This window comes from Chrysemys picta, chromosome 13, assembly GCF_011386835.1.
Source record: "Chrysemys picta bellii isolate R12L10 chromosome 13, ASM1138683v2, whole genome shotgun sequence".
Lineage (NCBI taxonomy): Eukaryota > Metazoa > Chordata > Testudines > Emydidae > Chrysemys > Chrysemys picta.
In genome coordinates, this window is record NC_088803.1 from 38,032,334 (window position 1) to 38,058,170 (window position 25,837).

The window sequence follows — 25,837 nt, forward strand, 5'->3', positions numbered from 1 at the left end:
TGGTGGTATGAGGGATACTAATGCTGAATGAGCAGGTGAATCACAGTGCTTTGACACATAGCTTGTTTCTATGATGAAGGCAGAGCTGCAAACATGGGCAGAGGAAAACTTCTGAATACAGCTAGCTATGTTGTGTGTGACTCAACTAGAGTGGCAGTGTGTATAGAGAATATAAACTTTGCCAGCCTGATGAATGGGACACTGGCAGTGCCATTGGGGGACCTAGCAAGTTTGTCAGTTTAATCAGGGACTACACCAGAATGTGTAAAATTAATCAAAAAGAACAAAAGGAATATTTGAAAGCAGAGCAACATATGGGAACTCTGAGTTCAGTAAACCAGTTGGGTGCCTGCCAATTTGTGTAGGGCTGTTGCTTATCAAAACCAGCATCCGTGCCTCCAGTTATGGGCTTTTACTGCAGCATTTTTAGTCTTTCTGTGTTTATCACGGGCTGACTCATCCCAGCCTAGGTAGTGTAACTGTTTTGCTTTTAGAACAACAACAATAAAAAACAGCTTCAGCTTGTTGAGGGACTACCATGTAATTGTAATGGCAAAAAGAAAGCAACAAAACTGCTTCGTTACACCAGCATAATCTCATGGAAACCAACAGTTTGTAAAAAGACCAGAGTAAAACAGTGATGTATCAGGCCCAACATCTTGGTCTCCCAGTGATTCTGAATAAGAAAATAAACTATCAGAGAGATGGGTGGGAATCAGATGCTTCACCCCCATTCCTGGAAATAGGAGTTGTGCTACCTAATTATGTGCCTGCAAAATTGCATGCATGTTCCATTGTATCCTTCTGACATAGCTCCCAATAGGCTTTGCAGGTGCAAATGATATACTTGTGTGCTAACACGAGTTAGGTTATTTAACGGGCATGTACAAACATTAAAATGTGCAGAGGTGTTTGCAGCTGCAAAGTCCAGGTGCATACTTGCCAATGCATGATTTTGTGTGTGCACAAATAAAAGCTGAGGGTTGGAAGACTGGCACCTAACACTTTAGGGAAAGAGTATGTGAAATAACTCCTGTATGGAGAGACAAACACTATGAACTCCTCTTGGAGCCCAGGGGATCCTTTGCTTTCCCCCATGGATTAAAGGTGAAGAAGGGTGGGATGTGTCTTTTCTTTGAGCCAGTCAATGCTGCTCCTTGTCTGCCGGAAGGGGTCATTAGCAAATGAAATGAGGAACTAAGCCCCAGCGACCCATGAGAGACCGAATTAGACACTCTGATGTTCAAACACATTTAGTGCACAAATTAACATGCAATTAAATTGTAGGCCAAGTTACCTGCAACATGGAAGTCATGGAAATCAAGTAACCATGTGTGCAAATGGTCTCTCAGTTGTCTACCTGGCCATTTGCACATGCAGTTCCCTTATCTCCATATGCATTTGCACTAACAGAATCCATGCGACCCCGCCCTCTCCTGCCTAATAAGTGCATGAGGTTAAAATTCCATCATCCTGTAAACTCCTTGATTGTCCTTCTTTGGCTTCAAACAGATTTTTTTTGGCAACAGTCCAGCAGCTGCCAATATTTCTGGGTCACATACTTCTCAGAGTTTGTTAAGCCTACAGAGCAAACACTAATTTTGCTTGAGAACCAAAATCCATAGAAATCTTAAAGTAGCACTTAAGAAAACCATCTCACTTTGCTAAAGGCTTCAGGGTCTTCGGAGCAGCATTCAGTTATTTTTTCCCATCAGCTCTTAGTTTTATACTTAAAGAGAACTGTTTTATACTGGGGAGTCCCTCAAACTCCAGGGATCTAGTTCTACACAAAAAAAGCAGAAGCCCTCTCAGATCTGGGGGCGGGGAGGGGGAGAGCCTCATAGGGTATAAATTGTCATAGCGCAAATCAATGAACAATTTGTACCAACTGAGGGTCTGCCCCCTGGTGTCTACACATGGTTTCACTCCCAGGTCTGTATGTCTGGAATGGGGCACACCACTCTAGAGTTTAGCCAGAGGCCCAGCACACAGCAAAAGCTACCCTAGGGTGACCAGATGTCCCAATTTTATTGGGACTGTCCCAATATTTGCTTATTTGTCCCGCGTCCCGACCGATGTTCGGTCGGGACACGGAACAAACAAGCAATTTTGCCCTCCGCTCCGGTGCACAGGCGGAGCCCGGAGGGGCTCTTGCCCCCCCGCCCCCAGCCCCGCCCCTCCTTCCCCCATTGGATCCCTCCCCAAATCCCCGCCCTGGTCCCGCCCCCCAGTCCCGCCCCCTCACTGCCCCATTGGATCCCTCCCCAAATTCCTGCCCTGGCCCCGCCTCTTCCCCAAGCATGCCGCATTCCTCCTCCCTCCCAGGCTTGCACTGATCAGCTGTATGGCGGCGCAAGCCTGGAGGGCAGGGGTGGCCCCCAGCACTCACCCTGCAAACTGCTCCAGTCCAGCTTCTCCAGGAAGGTGAGCACAGCCCAGCAGAGATCCCGCAGCGGCTCCCTCCGCCCAAGTCCCGGGTAGAAGGCAAGGCAGGCCTGGGCCTCCTGCGCCGCGCCCATGGCGGGGAGGGTGGCCGGGAAGCGAGCCAGGCTGCCCCGGGGATCTAGCGCAGCACGTGGGCTTGGCAGCTCTGGGCCGGGGCGCGCTCAGCTGTTGCGGCCACCATAGAGTCGGGTGGAGATGGGGCTGCTCCGCCACCGGCTTTTTTTTTTTTTTTTTCCCCCTCCGATGGCACACCTCCCCCCCCCCCCCCCAAATATTTCATCTTTGTCATCTGGTCACCCTAATCTACCAGAACGCCCGGTCGAAAAGGGACCCTGGTGGCTCTGGTCAGCACTGCTGACCAGGCCATTAAAAGTCTGGTCGGTGGTGCAGCGGGGCTAAGGCAGGCTCCTTGCCTGCTCTGGCTCTGTGCGGCTCCCAGAAGTGGCTGGTATGTCCCTGCAGCCTTAGGCACAGGGGCAGCCAGGGAGGCAATGCATGCTGCCCCCGCCCCAAGTGCCGTCTCCGCAGCTCCCATTGGCCAGGAACCGCAGCCAATAGGAGCTGTGGGGGTGGCACCTGCGGGTGCGGGCAGCGTGCAGAGCCCCCTGGCCACCCCTGTGCCTAGAGGCTGCAGGGACATACCGGCCACTTCTGGGAGCCACCTGAGGTAAGCGCCGCTCAGAGCTCGCATCCCGCACCCCAACCCCTGCTCCAGCCCTGAGCCCTCTCCCGGAGCACGCACTCCGCACCTCCTCCCACACCCCAACCACTGCTCCATCCCTGAGCCCCCTCCTGGAGCCCTCACCCCACAACCACTCCTGCACCCCAACCCAATCCTGAGCCCCCCTTGAACCCAAACTCCCTCCCAGAGCCCACACCCTGCACCCCCTCCCACACTCAAACTCCCTCCCAGCACTCCGAACCCCTCGGCCCCAGCCTGGAGCCCTCTCCTGCACCCCAAAACACTCATCCCTGGCCCTACCCCAGAGCCTGCCCCCCCCCCCCCAGCCAGAGCCCTCACCCCCTCCCACACTCCAACCTCCTGCTCCAGCCTGGTAAAAATGAGTGAGTGAGTGAGGATGGGGGAGAGCGAGCGATGGAGGGAGGTGGATGGAATGAATGGTGGCGGGGCCTCAGAGAAGGGGCAGAACACGGGCGGGGCCTTGGGGAAGGGCGGGGAAGGGTTGTTCGGTTTTCTGCAATTAGAAAGTTGGCAACCAGTGCCTACCAAAAAAATGTTAATTAATTTGGTGATATTTGGGAATGCCTTTAGGGTCACATTCTACTACATACATGACTTCAGTGTTAGGTGTATGCACTTGGGTGAGGGCAGAATTTAGCCCTTGGAATTGCCTATAATCCTGCCTTTTCTATTTCAGTAAAATGTACTTTAAAGCCCTAAATATATGATCATTCATTTCACTTGTCACTTCAATAGGTGAAAAGTGGTATAGACAGCTAACTTAGGTCCTGGGGCAAGAGGGTGCTTAGACACTTTTGCCTCGGCTTAAATAGAGACCAGGGCAAATACTCAGCTCTGCTCAGGTTAGGTGGGGTTGGGAAGTGGGGAGTGGGAGGTGGGGTAAAGCTTGCCATAAGCCCCCTTGGCACTTGTCGGATCCCTGGTTTATCCCCAGCATAATTTAGAGTAGTCTTGATTCTAAATTCTGACAGCCACATCACCTCTCCCCACCCCTGAGGTTACTGGCTTTCTGCTCCTCAAGAAATACACAGAAAAATCTTTCCAAGCCATTTAGGTTGCTCCAATCTGCCCACACAGATTTAAAACCTTCTAGGGTTGCTAACCCCTCTACATTGCAAAACTCAATAAAGTTCAAGGTCATTTGAGCAATTGGGTACTGTGGGAAAAAAGTACAAAAAGCAACCGTTGTGGCAAATGCATTCCTGGCACTAAAGCATCCCTTTCACGGAGTATGATTATTTGCATGCCTGGATGGTCTGCCGGTGCACCTGAAGAGAACTTAGCAAGGTGGATTTACTCTCTCATAAATCATTCCTTGCAATCAAATTCCAGAGAGAGTCCTATAAATAAATACACTTGATATTTCTATAACTCATAACACCAAGGTGTTGGAGGCAGTTATGGCTCCACAGCACATCAGTATCAGCTTTTCCCTCCACATCCACACTTTCTCCCTTGAATCATTTAGTGCTATTGCTCTAGTGCAGTAGGATGCTGTGAGATGGCCAAAGGGCAGGAGTGAAATGAGTTTAGCAGCCTCAGTCTTATTCTCAGCTGATACCTGCCTGCACCTCAAAACCACCAAATACACAAGCACAATTCAACACAACAGTAACTTCTTCTTTGAGATCCTGGGCTGGAATGGCCGGCAAATGTGCAGGTCACCATTGAAATGAATTGTTCAGGGCAAGCCCAGCAATGGAACGGCGAGTTTGCAAAAAGGTTAGGATTGAAATGCATTAGCTGAGCTGTACTGGGGGCCCAGGACTAGAATAGAAAAGTTGCTTTAGGTAAAGGCTGACGTGCACTGACAAAGTTACTTTTTATGGAGAAGAGTGGCATTCTGAATGAAATAGCAGAGACACAATAGTTCAGGATTGAGGTGCATTGGTAGGTCGTGGGGTCCTAGGAGGGGTCAGGATTGTGGGGCATTGCCAGAGCTGCATCACGTTTCCAAGACTGGAGTATCAGGGTTGTTGCCAGGCTGGACTGAGGGCATTGAGCAGAAGAGAGTGTGAAGCATTTACAATACATAAAGGAGTATGTTTAAAGAGAAAGGGCTTGCTCAGGAAATTCCATGTATGACTTTTGGAACTAGATAAAATATGGGGACTCAGCAAAGGACCCAGTATTGTGAGAACACAACCTTTTGGTCTGGCACTTCTGGCTGTGCATAAACTGGGAAATACTAGAACTCGCCTCACATCCAGAGCCCAAACTTTCCATGTGAAACTAGGAAAAATAAAAAGGAGCCAAGCACTTTCACTCTACCGGGAATACCAGTCTGTCAATCAAGACTGCTGTCTGTCAGGCATAAAGACACTGCATCACTTCCACTTCACATACACCCAAGGGCTGCTGCATGCAAACCGCCTCATTACAGTGATTGGGAACAGGAGGGAGGGGAAGTATCTGGATAAGCTGTCTCTCAAAATTATTTTTTCCCAGCTGATAATTTCAACTACAGGCAGCCGAGTCGGAAAAGTCTTCTCAGGTCACCAACTCTGACTCCCTGTGAGCTGTGCAGGACATTTCCCTACAATAGTCCCACTAGTGCCTTATCTAATCTCTCCTTGACCGCCTCCTGTAATGGTGCTCTGGCACCTCCGCAGTGTCTCTTCAAAGACATAATCTCTGTGATGGTTAAGAATTATTTCCTAATGTCTAGCCTGACTGAGAGAGTTTTCTCCCATAGAAAAGTCCTTTTTATCCCTTACTTCTACAAGACATGAGGTCTCCTGTTCAATTTACATTGTCTCTGGTGTAGCAATAACTAAATGAGCACACTCTAGATTTGATACTGAGGCTGGCGTAGCTCTACTGGGTTCAAACGTTGCTCATAAAACATCCCCTTCTGAACAAAAGGGGACACAGGTGGGCTATCTGGGGGTTAGGCTCTTTTTCTTACTCCTGCTGCCGATCTGAAATAATTGTTGTGAAATATTCCACAGTGGAATATGCTGCTATTGTACAGACTGTGCAGAGCACTACATAGAAACTAATGATTAATTTTAATAAACTGCAGCTGTAATGGGGGTTATGGCTTTTCCAATTAAGCCCCGGCAAAGCACAGCTGATCTGCCCTCACAATACCATCCACAGAAAACCCACAGTCCCTTCGGTTAATTGGCATGAAAGGGCCTTTTCAATCCAAACACCACTTACTTGCCAAGAAAGCACTTGGGAACAGTGCTTAATTTTCTCCTCCTGTCTTTGATAAGGTTCACTTTCTTGGTCATCATCATGTGATACAGCTTCTCTCCTTTCTCCGCAATCATGACGTACGCATCCCTCTCCATTCCCAGTTTCAGACCTGGAATACAAAGCAGGGGTTCCCTCAGATTCTGGCCATCAAAGTGTTCGCTCAAAGCCAAAAGTTGAGGCCAGCCACATACACAGAGCAGCAGCAGCCACATGGGACGATAAGAGTTTATGGCAGTGCCTTATTTTACAAGCATTGGAAAAATGGGCCCCTTCACAATCTGGATGCAAAATTGATGGGAGGCCTCCATCACATTCCACATAGTGGAATATTCTCAGGAACATGCACTGAGAACATGCGCAAGTTGGAACAAACAAACAACTCATTCCCAATTCATTCCTGGTGCAGCTGTAACCCTCACAAGAATTAGTTCAAGATGACAGAAATCTTGTCAGAACAGATGATTTTGAGAGACTTCCATCATTGGGGCCAAAATTCTGTTGACACTAAATCCAGACCCTGACTTAAACCCAATCTAGATATGAACGCTGATTCCTCGGCTTATCACCAGTAAATAAGCTGTGCTAGATGATACACTGTGGCTACCATATCAAGCAGTCAGCTGGAGAGATACTGGATGACTTCAGCGAGTGGTGATGGCATATATGAAGGGTGTCACCTTCCAGCTGTCAGTTTGCATGTGGCCCAATTTAATCATGACTGAAAGTTGCAAAAATCAGATGGCTGGTCTGAAATGAGCCTATTGGTCTGACTCCAGCTCCTAGTGAACATGCATCCATATCACAGCTGGCCTTTCTTATCTTATTAAAGACCATGGAAACTGTCTTAATTTTTTGCCCCTGGTGTTGAGGGTTAAGGCACTTGGGTGGGTCAGAGAATGGAGGGAGCACGCACTGCTGTTGTCTGTGCTGTACCTGTCTGGTAAATGAACAGAGGACTTGGTTTTCCAGTTATTTTATTCTTGCACCTTTCACCAGCAATACATTCACTTTATACACTAAAGCAACAGCCTGAAAGGCTAGTTAGATAGAGAGATACATAATTATCTCTAAAGGATGCCCAGTTTACCCCTTCTAGCCTTATTTTATGCTTGAAGAACTAAAGTTGAACAAAAATTAACAGTCCTGATGGCCATCAATTATTCACCACACTGCCTTCGAGTTTTTTTCAAATGATTATTGCATTTGTTTCAGAGTTTTGGTACATGTGCTTAAGAAGTGAGAGTCTTATACAATATTTCATTCTGCAAAGGTAGCATTTGTTTCATGTATCCAATATCTGCCTAAAGGTTTTGGTTCTGCAGACCTCCTGACTTAGTATCACCTCCCCCATCCTATGATCTGATTCAAATATGCATGCTGTTATGTGTAGCCAAAGCTAATTTGCAATGTGAACTTGTGATAGAAAACAGCCAGTGTAATAGTACACATGTTTCATTCTGGTCTGACATGACCGAATTCCCCAAGCTCTGATGTAAACAGCAGACTAGAATGCACATTCTGCACAGCTCATTCCAGGATCACACAGAATAGGGATGCTCACCAAGGTTTCTAATCCAAACACTGATAGCTCTGTGACCTTGCAAGTACTGAGTCAAACGAAGCTTTCCAATAAGGTCTGGAATGTCTGCCACGATAGTCGTGTTTATCCGGATTTCCTGTCATCGACTGCCACATCATAAACCAGGATGATGAAAAGCAGCCGAGGAAAAAAAAGACAGAGTAGCTGATGCTGCACAGAAAATTTGGAGAAACTTTCCATTAAAAAATAATTCTGCTTCCTTCACCAAGATTTTCTGTATTTTTTTCCTAAGGATTTTGTTGTGTGTTGTTGTTTAAGAGTTGATATTTCCACCTGTGGATCTAAAAGCATTCTACAAATATTACATTTCATGCAATGCCCCAAAGTAGGAAAGTATTGTTTCCCCTGCTTTACAGAGGCACACGGCAGTACACAGTGGATGTGGTCATAATTATCAAAAAGTAACCAACAATTTTGGATCAAGGCTATAGAATTGGAGTCTGTGTCTAAGCAGAATGGGGTTTTTTAAGTTGCTATGAGGCACCAGCAGTTCTTAAAGAAAAGTGGAAACAAAGTGTACATTGATGCTTTCTCTACTGTAGGTTTCTAATATCTACTGCCACCTGTATAAGGGCAGTCAAATTATGTAACATATTATAATATGACATTATATAATGCCTGCGTGCGTGAGTGTGGGTAAAAACAGCTCATCTCTGCAGACATCTCACATATGCCAGCACTGGTGCTGAAACATTTTTAATAGTGGGGGTGCTGAAAGCCAGCCCCGTTACCGCTGTCCACCCCCCCCCCCCCCAGAGCTGAGGCCAGCAGCCAGGACCCCAGGCGCACCAGCTGGCAGCTGGGACCCCAGGTGCGCGGGGCAGTAGCAGAGCCCCGGGTGCATGGGGTGGCAGCTGAGACCCTGGGTGTGGGGCGGCAACCGAGACCTTGGGTGCGGGGTGGCAGCCGGGAGCCCAGGGGTGCTGCAGCACCCTCTGCACCCCTAGTTCCCATGCTTACGTATACCAGCAAAGAACCCGTATCATTAGAATACTCTCATTTTTAACTGTTCTTGTGGTTCTGCTTTGTCCCCAACCATCCTGATGGGTGGCTCCTCTCTCCCCTACCCAACTGTTTATTTAACGGTGGTTCTGTTTGTCTCACCCTCTCTCTTTTGTTTCTTATTAAACCTGTCTCCTCTTTTTTATTTTTAATCTGATTGCACAGGAATTTTCACAAAACATCAAACTGCCATAAAACAAGAATTTAATCTGCAATGAAGATTTGGAGTGATGTGGGCTAGTGTTCTGAACACAGGCCTGGGAGCTAGGAACTCCATTTTAATGAAAAATGCTAAAGTAGCACAGAAGGATCCCTGTGTTAGAATGTGATGCAGAACTGATTAGCGAGCACAGACCTCCCAGTCTCCAGTGGTTAGAAACACTCTTTAAAAAGTTAAAACTCTCTCACTGGTCTTCAGGGATATTCCTTCTCTTACTGGTTTTGGCCTGAGGTTAGAAGTTCACTTTCATTTATGCTATGGCTGGACAGTATTCTGAAGCTGTTTTCTCTGCTATTATTGGCAGGTACCTTGGCATTCAGATATGACAAGGCACATTATCAATGATTCTTGTATTCCAAGATAACAACCCACATTGTAATTTGTATTGTACTATACTACACTATACTGCACTTTATCACGCAGTAAAGTATTGTATTATAATAATTAGAGCTAGGATTTCCAAAGCAGCCTGAGGAATTTAGGCACCTAACTCCAATTAAATTTCAGTAGGATTTTGGTGTCCATCTCCCTTAAAATCCTTTGAAATTCCTAGTGAAAACCAGGATCACTTAATATTTATACGGCTTAGGTACAAAAGGGGTCTCAGACTGACTTCAGTTCATGCTGGCAGAATTAGGTAGTTACAGCTGCAAATGAGGCCAACTGTACCCACAAAACAGTGCCTGCAAAATGGGAGGACACTTCTATAGGTCAGGCTCCTAATCTCCAAAGTGCTTTAGAAAGGTTAACTGGCAACACCTCTGCCAATGAGTTATTGTTCTCATTCTGAAGATAGGGAAACAGGCTGAGTAGTCAAATAACTTGTCTGAGGCTACAGAGGAAGTTGGTGTCAGAAACGTTTCACTCAAGGATTCCTGGCTCCCCATCCTGTGTTTAGGCTCCATAGACCTTACCTCTCTTACAGAACAGTTCCACAGACAATCATGTTTTTCATTCAGTTCCAGAAAGATAAAAGCAACACAAACATTTGCACAGATTTGTCAGCATTCCTAGTCTGCGAAGCCCAAACAGTCCCAAAGATGTTCTCCCTGAATTGTTTTATTTCAATGCACTGCCCAGAAACATTTAGGTTGACTCTTTGTGAGGATGAGTTTGTAGCACCGCCTGGCAAAAGGCTGTTTTTTTTCACCTTGCAGACTCTATTTACAAATAAAACTTAAAAATCGATTAAGTAAAGACAATGTTTCAAAGTGCTTCAGTGCATAAAAGAAACTGACAATTTGATTCCTGTAAATATGATGCCTGGGGCATTAAAATGCCCAGGGGTAAATTAAGAAGTAGATGCTTCCAGTCACTTGATTCTCTTGTCATTAAAGTTGGCCATTAAAAGCCACTGTCACATAGAGGAAAACTTTAAGAAACTAGAACAGCTTCTCTCTCCCTCTGACACATTCATAGTCACGCAAACATGTACGCACACATCCATGTATGCGCACATACACAGACACACGTTTTCACACACACAGTGTCTCTCCTGTGTGAGTCACTCAGTGCTGTTAGAAGATATGCCATTCACTTACTCTCTCTCTGTTCCCTTTCCTTGATTATAGCATCCAGCCATTTCTGTTTGTCCTCTGGAGTCTTGGCCATGCAAACAAACCATTTGTTTTTGGCAGTGTTGTGTATCTTCCAGCCATTAGTCACCGTGTAGCCGTTGCTGTGATAATCTGCTGCAAAAACACAATGCACAGCCCAGACAGTGAATGGAAGGCCTGGCCCTTTAATGAAAACAAATTAACCTTGGATGCTTTGACCACAATTTCCACATTTAAATGCCCTGAATTTCACAGGTGCTGGACACTTGCAGCTCTTATGGAAGTCAATGGAAGCTGAGGGTGCTTAGCTCCTCTGACAATCTAATACTCATGCAGCTACCTATCTTTAGTGCGCCAAGTTTGAAAACTTGGGTTCTTGTACATTATGGGCCTGAAACTGCGACTGCTCAACAATCAGAAATTCCACTGGTGGCAATGGGAGTTCCATGTCTGAGCAGCAGTCCCCTCAGTCAGCAAGAGTCTGGGCAAGTCTCATTCCCAAGAGCCATGTTAACAGGGGAAGTCTGCAGTGGGCTCACCGACGGCTTGAGTTCCAGTGAAATTATACTGATATATTTCTATTCTGTATTGGACAAATCCCGTAGTGCAAAAGTCCTGCCAAGGAAAGTGAAAAGTGTCAAAGTACAGCCCTAGAGACTGAAATTCTCTCATCACCCCTGCACAAGTGACACATGGCAGGCAGTGGCAGTGCACATCTGGAAGTGACACGCACTCCCTCACACATGGACACACCGTGTTTTCCCAAGAGATCACCTCTAGTTCAAACAGGGATTCATTCAGGGCACTCCTTATGGCCTGTGTTATATAGGAGGGCTGACGACCTGATCACAGCAGTCCCTTCTGGCCTTGGAAGCTATGAATCTATGAACCATCCCCTGGTTTCTCTGCTATAACCCAGACCTACAGCAACCTCTTCTAGTGTGAATCCCTCCCTTTCAGTCTCCATGCTCCATGTCCATGCCCTCAGCCCCAAAAGGGACCTAATTAGTGATGCTTTATAGCTGGGCCTCATCACACTAGAAGCTTTCAAATGAAAATCCTTTAAAGAAAATATCTGGATCTAAAATGTTGAGTGAAAAAGAATCCGCTCTTTGTCAAGTTTCTCCATTCTGAGCCTCCTGGGAATTCACTAGCTCCTCCACAACTTACATTGGGAGGATTTTTGCATTAAGAACATAGGGACTCTTGCATTGTCCCCTTAGCCTGCCCCTGGCCTCAAGGACAGAATACCAACCCCATGACCCAGTGCAACAGCAATAGGTGGCAACTGAAGATCTGAACTGAAACCCATTAGTTCTTTTCTATCAAAGCCAGATTCCAGTGTCAGTAGGTCACAAGGACAGTAATATCTAATCATATTTCATTCATGGCAGCAAATCCTTTATAAATGGCTTGATTCTCAGGGTAACGGTTGGCAATATTTCAAATGACAAAGGTATATAATACTTTTTGCTGCTCACATAGGGCCTGAGCCAAAGTCCCAGGGAAGGACCCAAATCGCAACCAGATGCAGTACTTTTGTACTTTGCGGTTTACCAAGGGAGGATATGGACCTGCTCTGTCCTTAGAGGGAGAAAACTGATTCCTTACCTGTCCCATCTTCCACATTCTCCACTTCCATGACCTCGGTGTTTATTCGGCCCCTGAAGATATAGAGGGATCCGTTGATTGACTTGGTACGTTTAGATGCCTTTTTCCCAGCAACTCTGCAATTAGGAATCAGAAATGCAGTTAATAGCTGTCCTTTATCTTTGCCTAGAGGAAGAGATTGGCGTTTGTAAATGTGATGGCTTTCTTTTAAAATAATTTGTAGTAATCCTGTTTTCAATTTACTTTATTAGGAGCTAGGAAAGTAACTATTGACAAGGCAGTAAAAATAATATATGAAATGTAATGAAAACCTGGGGCTGATGGATTTATATTGTTACAATTCTACATGTGAATAAACAAGTGTAGCTGATAACAAATATCTTGTTTTAAATCTAATGAACACTAGAAACAACAGTTCCACTCCGTTTGAGATATATTAAGACTAAAAAAAACCACCATGCCAACTACATCCACATTATTCCAATTTTGCTTTTCATGGGGATCTGACCACTAAACATATTAATTCAATTATTCTATTGCACAACATGTCAATGATAACCATACCATGTCGTCAGTGTAGCAAACAGAGCTGTTCAACAGCTGCATTTTGCAAGGTTTAATGAGCATTTTGGCCTCTCTGAGTTTTGCTTTGTTGTGGGTTTGAACCAACCAGAAATGTCAGCACAGATTTCTGTAGACACAGCTGAATTCCGCATGGTTTTTGATGAAACCTCATGATTTTGATGTAAAATGTTAAATTTGGCCTCTGTTTGGTTGACAGTTTTTGGAAACTTTCAGAACCTCCATTTCGAGTTCCTAGTTGGCAGGGAAACACACAGAGGCTAGTGTTACATGGTGTGCTGTAGGCATTTGGAAAGTCTCTGCATATTACATTCATACCAACATTGTTTGGCATAACAGCCCCATTGATGCAACCTTTGCGTCAGGGTTTGTACCCTTATCATTCAATTGACAGAAGAGTCTCTGTTATGGGAGGCCTCCAGGAAAGGCCTTCTCACTGTTATGTCCTGCGCCTTTCTGCATAGACGATGTTTAAAACGATCCAGCTGACACCTGCTGTGCTTTAATTGGCTCTCATAGTTAAAAACAACCCCACTATAGGAACCACCCCAAAACTGGCCAAATGAGCGTTGTTTAAGATGGCAGGTGTTCAAACTCTGTGACGTTAAGGGGCAGCCGTCGTGACTTGCCAGGAGTCCAAGGGACATAAATCATGTTGCGATAAAAAGAGCTAGTCAGAGAATTTCTGTTGAAATGAAAAACAGGTGTCAGAGGTGGGGGGAGTAGAGAATCAAAAAACTTTTGTGAATATTATATTTTGTTTTCCAACTAGCACTGGTGATAAATACAACTCGGTGATGACCAGATATTTACATGCAATCAGATTGACAAGGGTTGAAATCTTAGAGTCATTAGATCATTTCCTCAAGAGAACTGAGTCGATTTAAAAGAGAAGCTCTTCAGACAGCTCTGATGAAGACCTTTGGATGGACAGCCTATTTCCCCAAAGGAGGCATATTGTTCCTGACATCAGGATGCAATTTGAACAGCAATAGAAGCTGCTTCTAACGTAACAAAACAATACTCAGCCCTCAAAATCGGTGTCATCAGTTTGTCAGACTTTGCTAGGCCTCTGTAAAAGATCAAACAGCAAACCTGCACTTCAAAATCTGGGTCTGGACTCTGATCCCAAACCCATTTTACAGTGTAACTCCACTGAGCTCAACAAATCTACTTCTGATTTACACCAGAGTGAGATACCATATTTTCCACAGAATCATAGAATACCAGGGTTGGAAGGGACCTCAGGAGGTCATCTAGTCCTACCCCCTGCTTAAAGCAGGACCAATCCCCAGACAGATTTTTGTCCCAGATCCCCCTCAAGGATTGAACTCGCAACCCTGGGTTTAGCAGGTCAATGCTCAAACCACTGAGTTATCCCTCCCCCCAAAACAGAGCAGCAGCATTTTGTCTTATTGTTGACATTTTACTGAAAGTTGTGGGCCTGATTCTGATCTCAGTTACACTGGAGTAAATCAGGAGTAGTGCCAGTGGAGTTAGACCAGTTAAAATCAGCATAAGTGAGATCAGAATCAGGTGATTAGGCTTTAAGCCAGGCACCACTGTAGACAGTGTTAACTTTCACAAAATCTGCATCCCATTAATGTGTCAGTTGTTTTTCATGCAGCTGGCTGACAGACAATGCTATCACATGTGCATAGACTTTCATTTCCACTCAGGACCAAATTATAAATAGCAGCTAGACAAGGAAAATATCCAAAATTAAAGTAGCCTTTTAGTCCCTAAATATATCTTTCATATGATGCAATGCCCGAAGGCTTCTTTGAATACTCTGCTTTTTAATGGAAATCATATTCTGGAGATTTGGACAGTCCATGTTACGTTATTGAAGAAAGAGAAATAACACTGATCCTTGGGGGGAACGCAAAGCGTTAGAGCAGCCTGGTCCGATCCCAAGCCAGAGTACAGAGTAGCTCAGTAATGTCTGCTGTGCAAAAACACAGACACTTGCTTAAAAGGCAGTGGAACATTTTGTTTCCTAAAACTTAGTGTTCCAGGAAAAGTGCATAAGGGGAGGGGTTGTACCAACCTAAACTACAAAGAGAACCAGAGAGCGAGAAAGCTCTTAGGCAGGCCGAAACTGAGCAGTAAAAGGTCAGATTCAACATTTTGAGTGTGAGGCTTCCTTCAGGAATGATTTGTAAAGGGGGAAAAGGAGCACATTTAGCAGAGAGGAGAGGAAATTGGTGAGGGTTATGAGAGGGGATATAATAGGAAGCAAGGAACGAAAAATGAAGGGAAAAGTAGGGAAAGGGGAAGGTGTGGGGATGAGATTTGAGCCAGGAAGGAAGAAATAAAAGTTGAAAGGAGAATTAAGTCAATAAAATATGGAATAATTGCTGTAGTAGCTATGTCTGTGAAGAGCCTTGCATACTGTCAATGCTACATTAGTAATAATAGTTAATACTAATAGGGCTATAAGGTGGCAAGAGGGGAGAGTTAGTGTTACCAGGAAATAATGCATACAGTTCTGTGGCTGGGAGCCTGGAAACCCTGGGATCCCAGACCCTGGGGCAGTCCTCATAGGGGTGCTGCCCCACAGCCATAGGCCATGGAAGCCCTGGGGTCCCTAAATCTGAGGCCCATGTTCCCCAACAACCCACCAGGCAGGGTTCCATGGACACGAAGCCTATGTTTGAGCGGAAATTCATCAAAACCGACACATTTCTAGAGAATATTTCAGTTTCAACGAATCTGCATTTTCCGTCAAAAAACCCTGTTCCATCAGAAATTTCCTGACCAGCTACTCCTGTGGCCTGTCTTCATCTTCCATTCTCTCTGGACTCCTCTTGTCTCCTCTGCCCTCTCCTGATTTCACATCTTCTTTCACCTAACCCTCTTATGCTTGGAACAACCTGACAATGAATAGTGGCAAACTGCCCTTCTTCACAGCATTCCTGAAGACTCACCTGCTCTGGGAAGTTTTTCAGCTGTAAGGGCCACACCTTACTCTGTTTCTTCTGTGCTGTATCATCAACTCATGTCTTTAGACTGTACATTTTTCAGGGCGGGGACTCTGTTACTGGTCTGCACACTTATCCTGGTGTACAGCACGTTCTATGTCCACCAGACTGAATGAACAACAGTAGTAAAAGCAGATGAAAGGAACAGATAATAAACCTGTGACTCAGTCCTAGAGGCTGATGGGAGATAGGTAGATGGTCAGCTGTTGCTGTTTTTCCCCTGGTGGAAGATGTACATTTAAGAATTGTCCCATGATAAGCCTATTACTGCCTCTGGGGCTCACCTGGATTTCCGCTTGCAGTAGACCAGAAGATTATCGAACAGAAAAAATGTTCTCTCCTGGATGTTTCCTGCTGAGATTTTCAACAAAGTCCCTTGGAGCAGAAGTTGTGTGCAGATATCAGTCAGATTGGACCCCTAGAGCAGAGAGAGACAATTTTATTTATTTTACCTTTTCTTTTCCGAGGGTTCAAACATTGTTACTACAAATCTATGCATTTGCTTATCACATCTGTTACAACTAGAGCTGGGCAACATTTTTCAGACAGTTTATTGCCCAAAAAATGCAGTTTCGGGTTGACTGAAACTATTTGTGAATCAGAGTCAGATTTGGCGAATAGCTTTGGCAAAGAAAGAAAGAACGAAAGAAGGGAGAGTAACGCATACAGCTCTGTGATATTTGGTTTTGCCACTGAACTGAAAAATCAATTATTTACTCAGCTCTAATCACAACTACTGAATGGTGAACTTATCAGAAGTGAGATGGTAAATCTCCTCTTTCTTAATTTTGGAATGTGACTATATGTACTGTCCTCTCCCTGGACATGTCCTTATTGAAAATCCTATATACCATAAGATTTCCCTGTTCAAATCAATGATCCTTTCTTCATAAGAAATCCCTTCGAGTCTCAAGAATGTTGTATTGCCACCTGTGTACTCTCTCTAGAACATGAGTCAGACTCTGTGCCCAGCATTGCAAATAATACAAGTTGTAGCCTTAAGAATGGGCAATGGAGCCTCCCTGATATTGCAGCTTTGTCATGTTCTCTGTTAACCATCTTTTTAGCAGATGAACATACCAGAGATCCATCTCCTCAGTCCTCCTGTCAGTAGCATAGACAGCTACTCTCCTTCCTCAAGTTCTCTATAAACATGTCCAAGTTAGAAACAAACCCATGAAAATCATTAGGTTGTGTCTTCTATGGGCCAGATCATGCTCTGCGACAGTCCACGTGTACAAAAAGCAATTGCAAAGCTGGCTGAGATAGCTGCTCAAGGATTCCCCAGCACAGGGGAGTCCCTAGGAGACACAAGGCCGCTGTAGCTGGTTCCTGGCCATCCTCTCCTTGTACCACTGTACAGAGTATAGCTGGAGTGTGATTGTACTTGGCTGATTCCCAGCTGGTGAAACAGACCCTTGTGGGCCACTGCATTTGGGCACAAATTAAGTGGTAGGAATGTTCTAAGTTGCACTGGGGGCTGAACCAGTTCCAGCCAACTCCATGATTAGGGGGTATAACCCCCTCTTCTTCCCCCTAAGCCTGCACCAAGTGCAGTTTGGTCACTCCCTAGGGTCTAGCCCTATGTTCCTATGTTTAGCATTATTTCACAGGCACCAATAGGCTTGGAAGTATTTTATTTTTATCAGTAAGATGTCGGTAAACATTGATTTCACCATACACACCCAAACTGATAAAAAATATTTCTATAGATAATTGAAATTTGCAGATAAGCAAAGTAAGAAAAATGCTGCTTGAGAATTTATTAGTTTGATTTAAGGTTATTTACTTGGTATATTCTGACATGTGATGTTGGCAATTTGTGTTTTAACAGTTGTAAACCTTTAACTTTTTGAATCTCAATGCCTACTGTCATGAAATGTCTGACCCTCCCATTGTGTAACCCTGCCCCCCATAATTTCCTGCAACTGTGAAAATTTAAAATGATAAAAATAGAAGAAAATGCTTAAAAATAAACATTGACATTATCTGTCAAAAATATGAAAAACCCACTGAATTCTGCTAAGCTTAGGTGTAGGGATTCAATTGACTCTGTATTAACAAGTATCCATTTACTACAAACACACTGAGGCATTGGTAGCACTTAACATTCATTTCTGTAACACTTATTGACTGAGTAACACTTTTTGCATTTGTAATTTAGTTAGGAAGAATAACTTCTTAGTGTAGCTGTGACTTCTTTAGTCTGGTCAGCAGGGCAGAATAGGAAGTATATTATATAATTTGACCTGCTGATTTGAGTCTTACTGGAAAAGAGAACTAACTTTGGATTATAAGACGTATATCAGCTAAACTGCTTAATTTGCAAAGAATTTATTAACACTGTTTTCACAAATCCCTGCAACAATGCTGTTAAGCAACTTTTAGACCCACTGAGTGAGACTGCAGATACCTCTAGGCACAAGGGATGAAATTTACCCCTGTGCAGATGGTCTTCTCCAGAATGTTTTAAATGGGAATTAGATGGCATATGGGGTGAAGTGCCCCCATGATGATTTTTATAAGGTGTACTGAGGTCTCAATCTGCTATGTGATGCTATCAAACTATTTGAGAGACATCACTGAATAGAGTTCAGACTTTCTAAATGCAGTGCAGCCCTGGTTGTTCTAGAGGTGTGAGCTGTTCTTGGATTCACTGGTTTCCAAACCAGCTCTTTCCAATTGTGCTGCATTTTTCAAGTTTAGTAAAGGAAGCAGCTACTATTCAAAGGCTGCTGTGTATGCGAGTCAACATGCGTGTGCGTGCAGGTGTTATACATCTGTGTCTCTGTATATTTGTTTTTAACATTTAACAAGAATTAACTGGTTACGATATTTCCATTTCCTGTCCTAACATGCTTTATTTTCTTAAACATCATATGGGACATGCTAAGACATGCCTAGAAATGAGGCGCTCTTTATTTTATTTTGAAGATAAACTGTTGACAAAGCGAAGTGGCCAACTGGACTAGACAGTAGAGATCTCCGAGTTCCAGAATGTGTGACCCCCTAATCCCTATGTACAGTTGTACAAATAGCTGAATAAATGCTCTGGTCCACTTGGGACCCTAGGCTAACGGGGGCTGAGCATCCCTGCTCCCATATCAGTCAATGGGGCAGATGCAGGCATTGATGTCTTTTAATTTGTGCAAGGGAACTGAAAGTGATGGAGAAGGTCAGAAAAAAGCAATGACCACAGTGAAATTACCAATAAGAGGCCTGTCTGTTACTGGGGTTTCGATGCAGGAATCACTGGCTGATTTGAGTCTTACTGGAAAAGAGAACTAACTTTGGATTATAAAACGTATATCAGCTAAACTGCTGTGTCTATGGCCTGTGTTATGCAGAAAGTCAGACTAGATGATCATAACGGTCCCTTCTGGCCTTAAAATCTATTAATTTTTCTACTTATATTGGGCCCACCACTGAAAGAGTTTGATGCATTTCCTATCTGGTGCTGACACGTTTGCTCCTTGCTCATACCAATTAGCGAGTCTTTTGGTTGTAAGGAACACAGTAGGAATGATTTCTATGATGTTGACACGGATGGGGAAGGATTTCTTACCTTTCTGAGTGGGACTGGGCTGCAGGTAAAAATAGGTTACACCAAGTGGAACTGCAAATTAGAGCCAATTATAAAATGATTGATCTGCCTCAGCATGAACACATCTCTTACGATTTCTGCTGTTCTTTTAAGATGGGAATTTTGCTTCTCTGCACATATCAGATTTGGGGAATCCAGGGTATCAGCATGTAGTGATTACACAGGGAACACAGTCTATCTGGGGTGTCCCTAACTGATTACTATCGAATATCTTCCATTGCTGTTTGCAGTGTTGTTGCAGCCACATTGGTGCCAGGATATTAGAGAGACAAGGTGGGTCCAATAAAAGATATTACCTCAACCACTTCATCTCTCCCCTACAGAACTGTCAGTATATAGTAAATTGAAACAGTGTATAAACTGGTTCTGTGCTAAACAAAAAGCCCCATGTAAAGGATTCTCCTTTTATAGCATTCTCTCTCGGCTCCCCTTTTTTTAACAAATCCACAGAATTCTGAAAGGAATTCACCACGAATCAAGTGGAGAAAACAGCCTGTTTGATGATGCTCTAATGCATAAATTATACTGCCCATGATTTAGCACAGGTTGAGAGCCCTTCTCACTGGGAATAAACTGTGAAATGTAACTCAAGACATGGTTCTGAACTGCAAATGGTATCTGAGTCCCTATCACTTCTAGGGATGGCTACGTTGCTCAAACGTGACATCATTTTGTGAGACCCTGGCAGTGTGGAAGCCCAGGGTAAGGGACTACCAACCAGTTTCTAACTTGCTTAAATGTACATCAGAAGAAATGACATGGTCAATATGATCTCTTTCTACAATATGTGAAGGTACCACAACCTTCAAACCACCGGTAGGAGCCTCAGAAATGTATTTCATAGCTTATTGCTAGTGAAAAATACTTCTGAACTTTCAAACTGATGGGCTGAGTGACCTAGGTAGCATTCCTGTAAAACAGGGAAGATAAACAGATCTCAAACTGTTCTCCTCCCCACAATGTTGCTGTGGGTTATTTAAACCCTAAGAAAACATGCGCAGTTTGGATCTTGTTTTACATATGACATCATGGACACTCGCAGAGTCACCATTGAGGCTTCAGAGTTCAAGACATGCCTCTTGCCTAACTGACCCCCAAATCACATCAATGCTGTAAAGGTTTCAACTGCTTCTGGGAGTCTTGCTGTACTAAACTTTATCTGGCTTTGTTTGCTGAGCTTGCTATCCAAAAACCACACAGCTGGATATCTGTGTTGCTCTCATGTCTTCAGCTGGATGCCAAGAACATCCTTCAGGGGGAAAATGAGCAAGGTTTAAAACAAACAAACAAAAAAGCAGTCCTGGAGCACACCCAAAAGTCCGAACACGAGGAAGTTTACATGACCTCTGGAAAGATGTCATCAGAGAAGGAATCCTTAGCTGGCAGCACTCAGCCTGGATATTTTAAATGTCAGGCACATGAAACTCCTGACGCCAATCTCTCCATGAAGCCGTTTCACACCACTAACTCCCTATGGTGGAGTAAAAATGAACTGTACATCTCCCTTGGGATTGCAGCACTGCTAATCCCATGGCCTCCGCTAAAGACATCAAATTACAAAACTGACAAACTTTTTTGCATTAAATCTACTGCCAGAATCTACCACTGGATGGCTCCTTTCCAGACTGCCTTTTCTCCCAAATTCTTATTCTCTCTCTCTCTCAATCTTTCTTTCTCCGTTCTCTTCCCCAGCATCAACTAATAAATACTTCACTAGAATCCCTTCCCTGAGTTACCTAACAGCAGCAAATATAGACATACCAGCCCTTGCTCGTCGTCGTTTTGTGGGGAGAGGGCAGAGGAGACAGAAAATTTTTATTAACACGGGTGGGTTAACTTTGAAAGCTCCTGGGAAAAGTCAAGACTTGTGGGAAGAGGAATTTAGAACATCTTTGATTTCATCCTCTAGACTTCATGTTCCTCAAATAAGATCTACCAATTTCAAATTTAAATCCCTTGCAATTTCCTTCTTTCATGCTACCATGTAGGCACAGCTCACACTCCCATAAAAAACCCACTGAATTCTCAATTCATCAAAATGCCACCCACTCCTTTAAGTGCATTTATATACCACAGAAGACATACAGAGATCCCTGTATACAATGTGAATCATTGCGCTCCAGTTCTTTGTGTTATGCAGTGTAATTAACTGCCTACGGGGGGTTTAGCAGCCCCACTGATCTGCCACCATACCTCCCATCCTTCAATGTGGGACTGCAGCTGCTCAAGGGCTTCCAGCTTCTCCATCTGCCTCTTGGTTTCATTGATATTGGTGCAGACAGTCTTCATCGCCTGCAATGCATTCTGGACCGCTTGGTGATCGGGATGTCTAGAAGGTGTCCTCTTAGCTAGTTCCTAAAAAAGGAAAATTGTAAACAGGTGAACAGTCACTAACAAGGGATTCGTGTGCAATTGCGTAAGAAAAGCACTCAGGAGCTTGTTCAATTAAAGAAAATTGTATGTGTGTTGCTGTAGATGCTGGTCTAGGAAAGGCTGTTGGTCAGTGCAGGGGTACTGTTATATTGCTATGTTGCTAAATAAGTGCAGGCTGATAAATATGTTGTCAAGGCTGATTCCCCACTCTGGCACTTTGAGTGCAGAAGGTGAGGGCTCGCAAGGATTCTAAAAAGTAATACTGGCCACTCCAGGCTTGTATTAAACTCCCAAGGTTACAGTTTTTCTCTGACCTTGGATAGGTAGATGCTGCCACCACCCAAGTGCAGAACCCCTTTGAGAGCCCAGGAAGGCGTACTTGGGAATTCCTCCTGTGGGGTACCCTCAAGCCCTTTCACCCCCCCTACGGGAAAGAGCTGAGAAAGAAAACAAAGAAAATCAGCTGTTGCCACCAGCTAATTAAACAACATGTGCACAAACCTCTTAGGACACAAAATCCAATCCTGTTCATAAAAAAGGTAAATTTTATTAAAAACAACAAGAAAGAAAATATATTTGAAAACTCAGGCTATTGCTAGATTTAAAAAACCCACTTACAAGAATTAAGCATCAAGAATAACCTGCTTGAGGTCCATCTTAAAGGTTACAAGTGAAACAAAAGCATTCGGGGTTACCACAAAGGAGTCCACGAGCCATAAAGAAATAAAAAGAAATAAACTGAATTGTGTCTTTCTAGACATTTCCTGATCTACTTACATATCTGGGGGTTTCAAGTGAGTAGTTTCTAGGTATGATTCAGATAATTTTTCATACTTGGCCCCAAGCTTCTTACAGCATAGTTTTAGCCCTGTCTCTGCTTCTTCCCGAGAACAACAACAGACAGACAAAAGGGGAGTCTTGTTTTAATTTTAAAAAGTTCTAGCCTTCCCATTGGCTCTTTTGGCCAGGTGCCCACTCACTTCCTTTTACCTACGCATTGCAGTGACTTTTAACCTTTACAGGTAAAGCAAGTAGAGAACAGCTACTAAGAGGGATTTTATAGCTAACTGGCTGGCTGGGCCCATAAAAGGGAGCTCTCCCCCCCACCCCTTCATTTATCACATATGTCAAAAGAGGAAAGACATACAAAGCGTGTTGTGCTGTGTCACGTGTTTGGTGCTAACAAGAACCACGCTCAATTGCATTAAATAATTACATAAAAAATAAATTATTTCCTGCTGCACATATGCAAATAGATATGTTCTAACGATAGCCCTTTCTATGGGCTTGATCCTGTTCCCACTGAAGTCAGTGGTGCACCTCCCGTGGTGTAAGATAAGGACCTACAGACCAGATCTTCAAAACAGCTCAGCCCTCAGCAGCCTATAGAAGCTGCATTCTTTTGAAAAGCTAGCCCTGTACGTGTTGCTAATAGGAGTATCCCCATGTGCAATACTCTAAATAACAGTGATAGTAACACTTTGGAAATCCTGGGTTGAAAGGCATTGTACAAGAACACAGCTTTAATTAATTTTTCCAACATTTCTGGGTGGCAGGTGCTCATTATACCATAGGGGAATTCAAGGCCCAGAAAATTAAGTGACTTGACCGATGGTCACAGAGCCAGCCAGTGGCACAACCAAAAAGTCCTGACTCTCACAACATTGCTATAACCCCTAGACAATCCCTGATGAGCCAAAGGCCTTAGTGGCCCCCGGACAAGCACACAGTGATCACAGACAGGTCCCAGAAAGGAAAATGCTACCAAACAATCTAGCGTGGGAAGGGGAGAGGCCCAGATAAAAGCAAGAGCTCAGCAGTTCTTCTCTGGATGAAGTGTAGTCGATGGACGTGTGTTGTCTGGACTTATTAACATAAATATGAACAAACTGTCACCTGTGAAGGATTCCTAAGAGACTCCAATTCACATGGTTCAGATCAGAATAGCCCAGCTAGCCACTTTCTGCTGGGGCAGAGCCATGGGAACGCTTTGGAACCTGACGATAATCACCAACGATGAGGGTTTGGCAAATAGTGTAACCACCATCAACTCATAATTCATCATTTTTCAGACCAATATTATTGTATTGCCAGCCTCAATTGGATAAAAGAGCCATTAAAAAAACCTTAGTGAGATTCACGGTTTCCTCTTGATACATAATATGGTGTTTAAGAGCCACATTTTTAGCCCAGCTGGAATATTTCACGTTCTCTCAATATTCTTTTTCTTTTCAACATGACGTTGGCTGTTTTTAAGTTCTGTGACTGAATGGCAAACTGCTGCTGAGCTGCCTCATTCCACATTTCCAGAAAGGGAGCTGGAGTGAGCTTATGTGCAGCAGGGCGGGCTGCAAACAGAGCTAAGAACTGTCACTTCAGGACTACAACACCCAGACTGATAGTCTTCCCTGGGTTCAATTCCCTGCTTCTTCACAGATTTCTTGTCTGACCTAGGGCAAGTCACGTAAGGTACGTCTACACTACAAAAAACACAGCAGTGAGTCTCAGAGCCCAGGTCAACTGACTCGGGCTCACAGAACTCATGCTGCTGGGCTAAAAACAGTAATGTGGATGTTCCCTTCCAGGCTCTGGGAGCTGGGTCTCAGAGCCCTGGCGCCAGCCCAAGCAGGAGCATCTACACTGCTTTTTTTAGCCCTGTAGCACAAGCCCCATGAGGGCTGGTTGGTTGGTTTGTTGGGTTTTTTTCTGTGCCTAAGATCCCCATTTTACAGATGGGGAAAACAGCACTCTACTCCACAGGGCTGTTGTGAGGAAAAATATATTAAAGAGTATGAGGCATATGGATACACGGTAGAGGGGGCCAGAGAGAATATGGAAGTTCATGAGTCAACGTTTGGAGATGTTTAAAAGATTTGGACAACTGCGCATGAAAGAAAAGAATAAAAGAAGGGGCATAATGTCAAGATTAAAAAAAAGATTCTCAAAAACTGTTTAAGGATTTAATAACAATATTATAAAGAAGGAGGCTGGATTTCGGGAAGGCTGGCTTCCCATTTCTGTCTTTGCCCCAAAATTCCCCATGTGACCATGGGCAAATTACTTAACCCATGTACCCAGTTTTCCCCTGCTGCAAAATGAAGATAATAGTATCTACCTTACATGAGGTGCTGAGAGGCTTAATTCATTGATTTCTGTGAAACTGTTTAAGAGCCAATGCTATAGAAGTGCGAAAGTACTGTCATTACTTATTTACTAACTAATCAGTTTTGTGTAACCTTTTCAAATGAAATCCACATCTTGAGGCTAAGCTACTGTTCTCAGGAGAATCATGATGCATTGGTATTGCATTTTCTGGGCTCTCTCTCACTCTCACATGTTGGGTGCTGTATAATGAGACTGTTCACCTTCGTACAGTAGAAGGTAAATTTACAGGGCTATACAGATTTGCAATAATAATTAACCATCAAATTCAAAACCGATAGTTTTAAAGAACAAAGTCCAAAATTTCATTCCCTTGGATTATTTTTTTCAGTTTATCAAACCCTGTATTGCCCTTTTACCAGAGCCCCTTTTTGCATCATGTATGGAACGAGCTATTTTGGGAACTTGCACTTAGCTACAAATTTTCCTTCCTGAAAATTATAAGTGGTGATTGATAATGGCTGTTGTCAGGTGGGTGATGGAGCAGAAGCGTATTGTGCTGACAACCAGGAGTCCCATTAGGGGAGCAGAGTTAATTATCCTAGGCTCTAGGGTGATTTCCAGACTGGGTAACATATGCAACAGGGAAACGAGCTGGGTCCCCAGCTTTCACCCTGCCCTATAACTGTCAATCAAAAATCACAGAAGGAGATCCCATGGGAGGGCTGTTCTTACTCCCTATGGGCTCCGGGTAAGGCAGGAGATGAGTGTTCAAAAAGACAGGAGAGGATAATATGGGCATACATTACAGTCATCTGTCTCAGCCTCACATATTCAAAGGGGCGCATGAC

At 44.1% G+C, this 25,837-nt stretch overlaps 1 protein-coding gene across 4 annotated transcripts in view; it reads right to left on the reverse strand.

Moving 5' to 3' along the window:
• PREX1 (phosphatidylinositol-3,4,5-trisphosphate dependent Rac exchange factor 1) overlaps window positions 1–25,837 on the reverse strand; it is a 221,261-nt gene that overhangs the window by 76,795 nt on the left and 118,629 nt on the right. For 3 of the 4 annotated variants that reach the window (XR_006177052.2, XM_008172115.4, XM_008172114.4), the window contains exons 6-10: window positions 21,705–21,866; window positions 16,192–16,325; window positions 12,342–12,457; window positions 10,716–10,865; window positions 6,314–6,461 (exon numbers count right to left, since the gene is read on the reverse strand). Coding sequence is in view for 3 of the 4 variants with exons in the window: in XM_008172115.4 (XP_008170337.2) it covers window positions 6,314–6,461; window positions 10,716–10,865; window positions 12,342–12,457; window positions 16,192–16,325; window positions 21,705–21,866 (710 nt within the window). In the remaining variant the exon portion in view is untranslated. The remainder of the gene's footprint in view (window positions 1–6,313; window positions 6,462–10,715; window positions 10,866–12,341; window positions 12,458–16,191; window positions 16,326–21,704; window positions 21,867–25,837) is intronic. The other variant, XM_065565962.1, reaches the window with a different exon arrangement.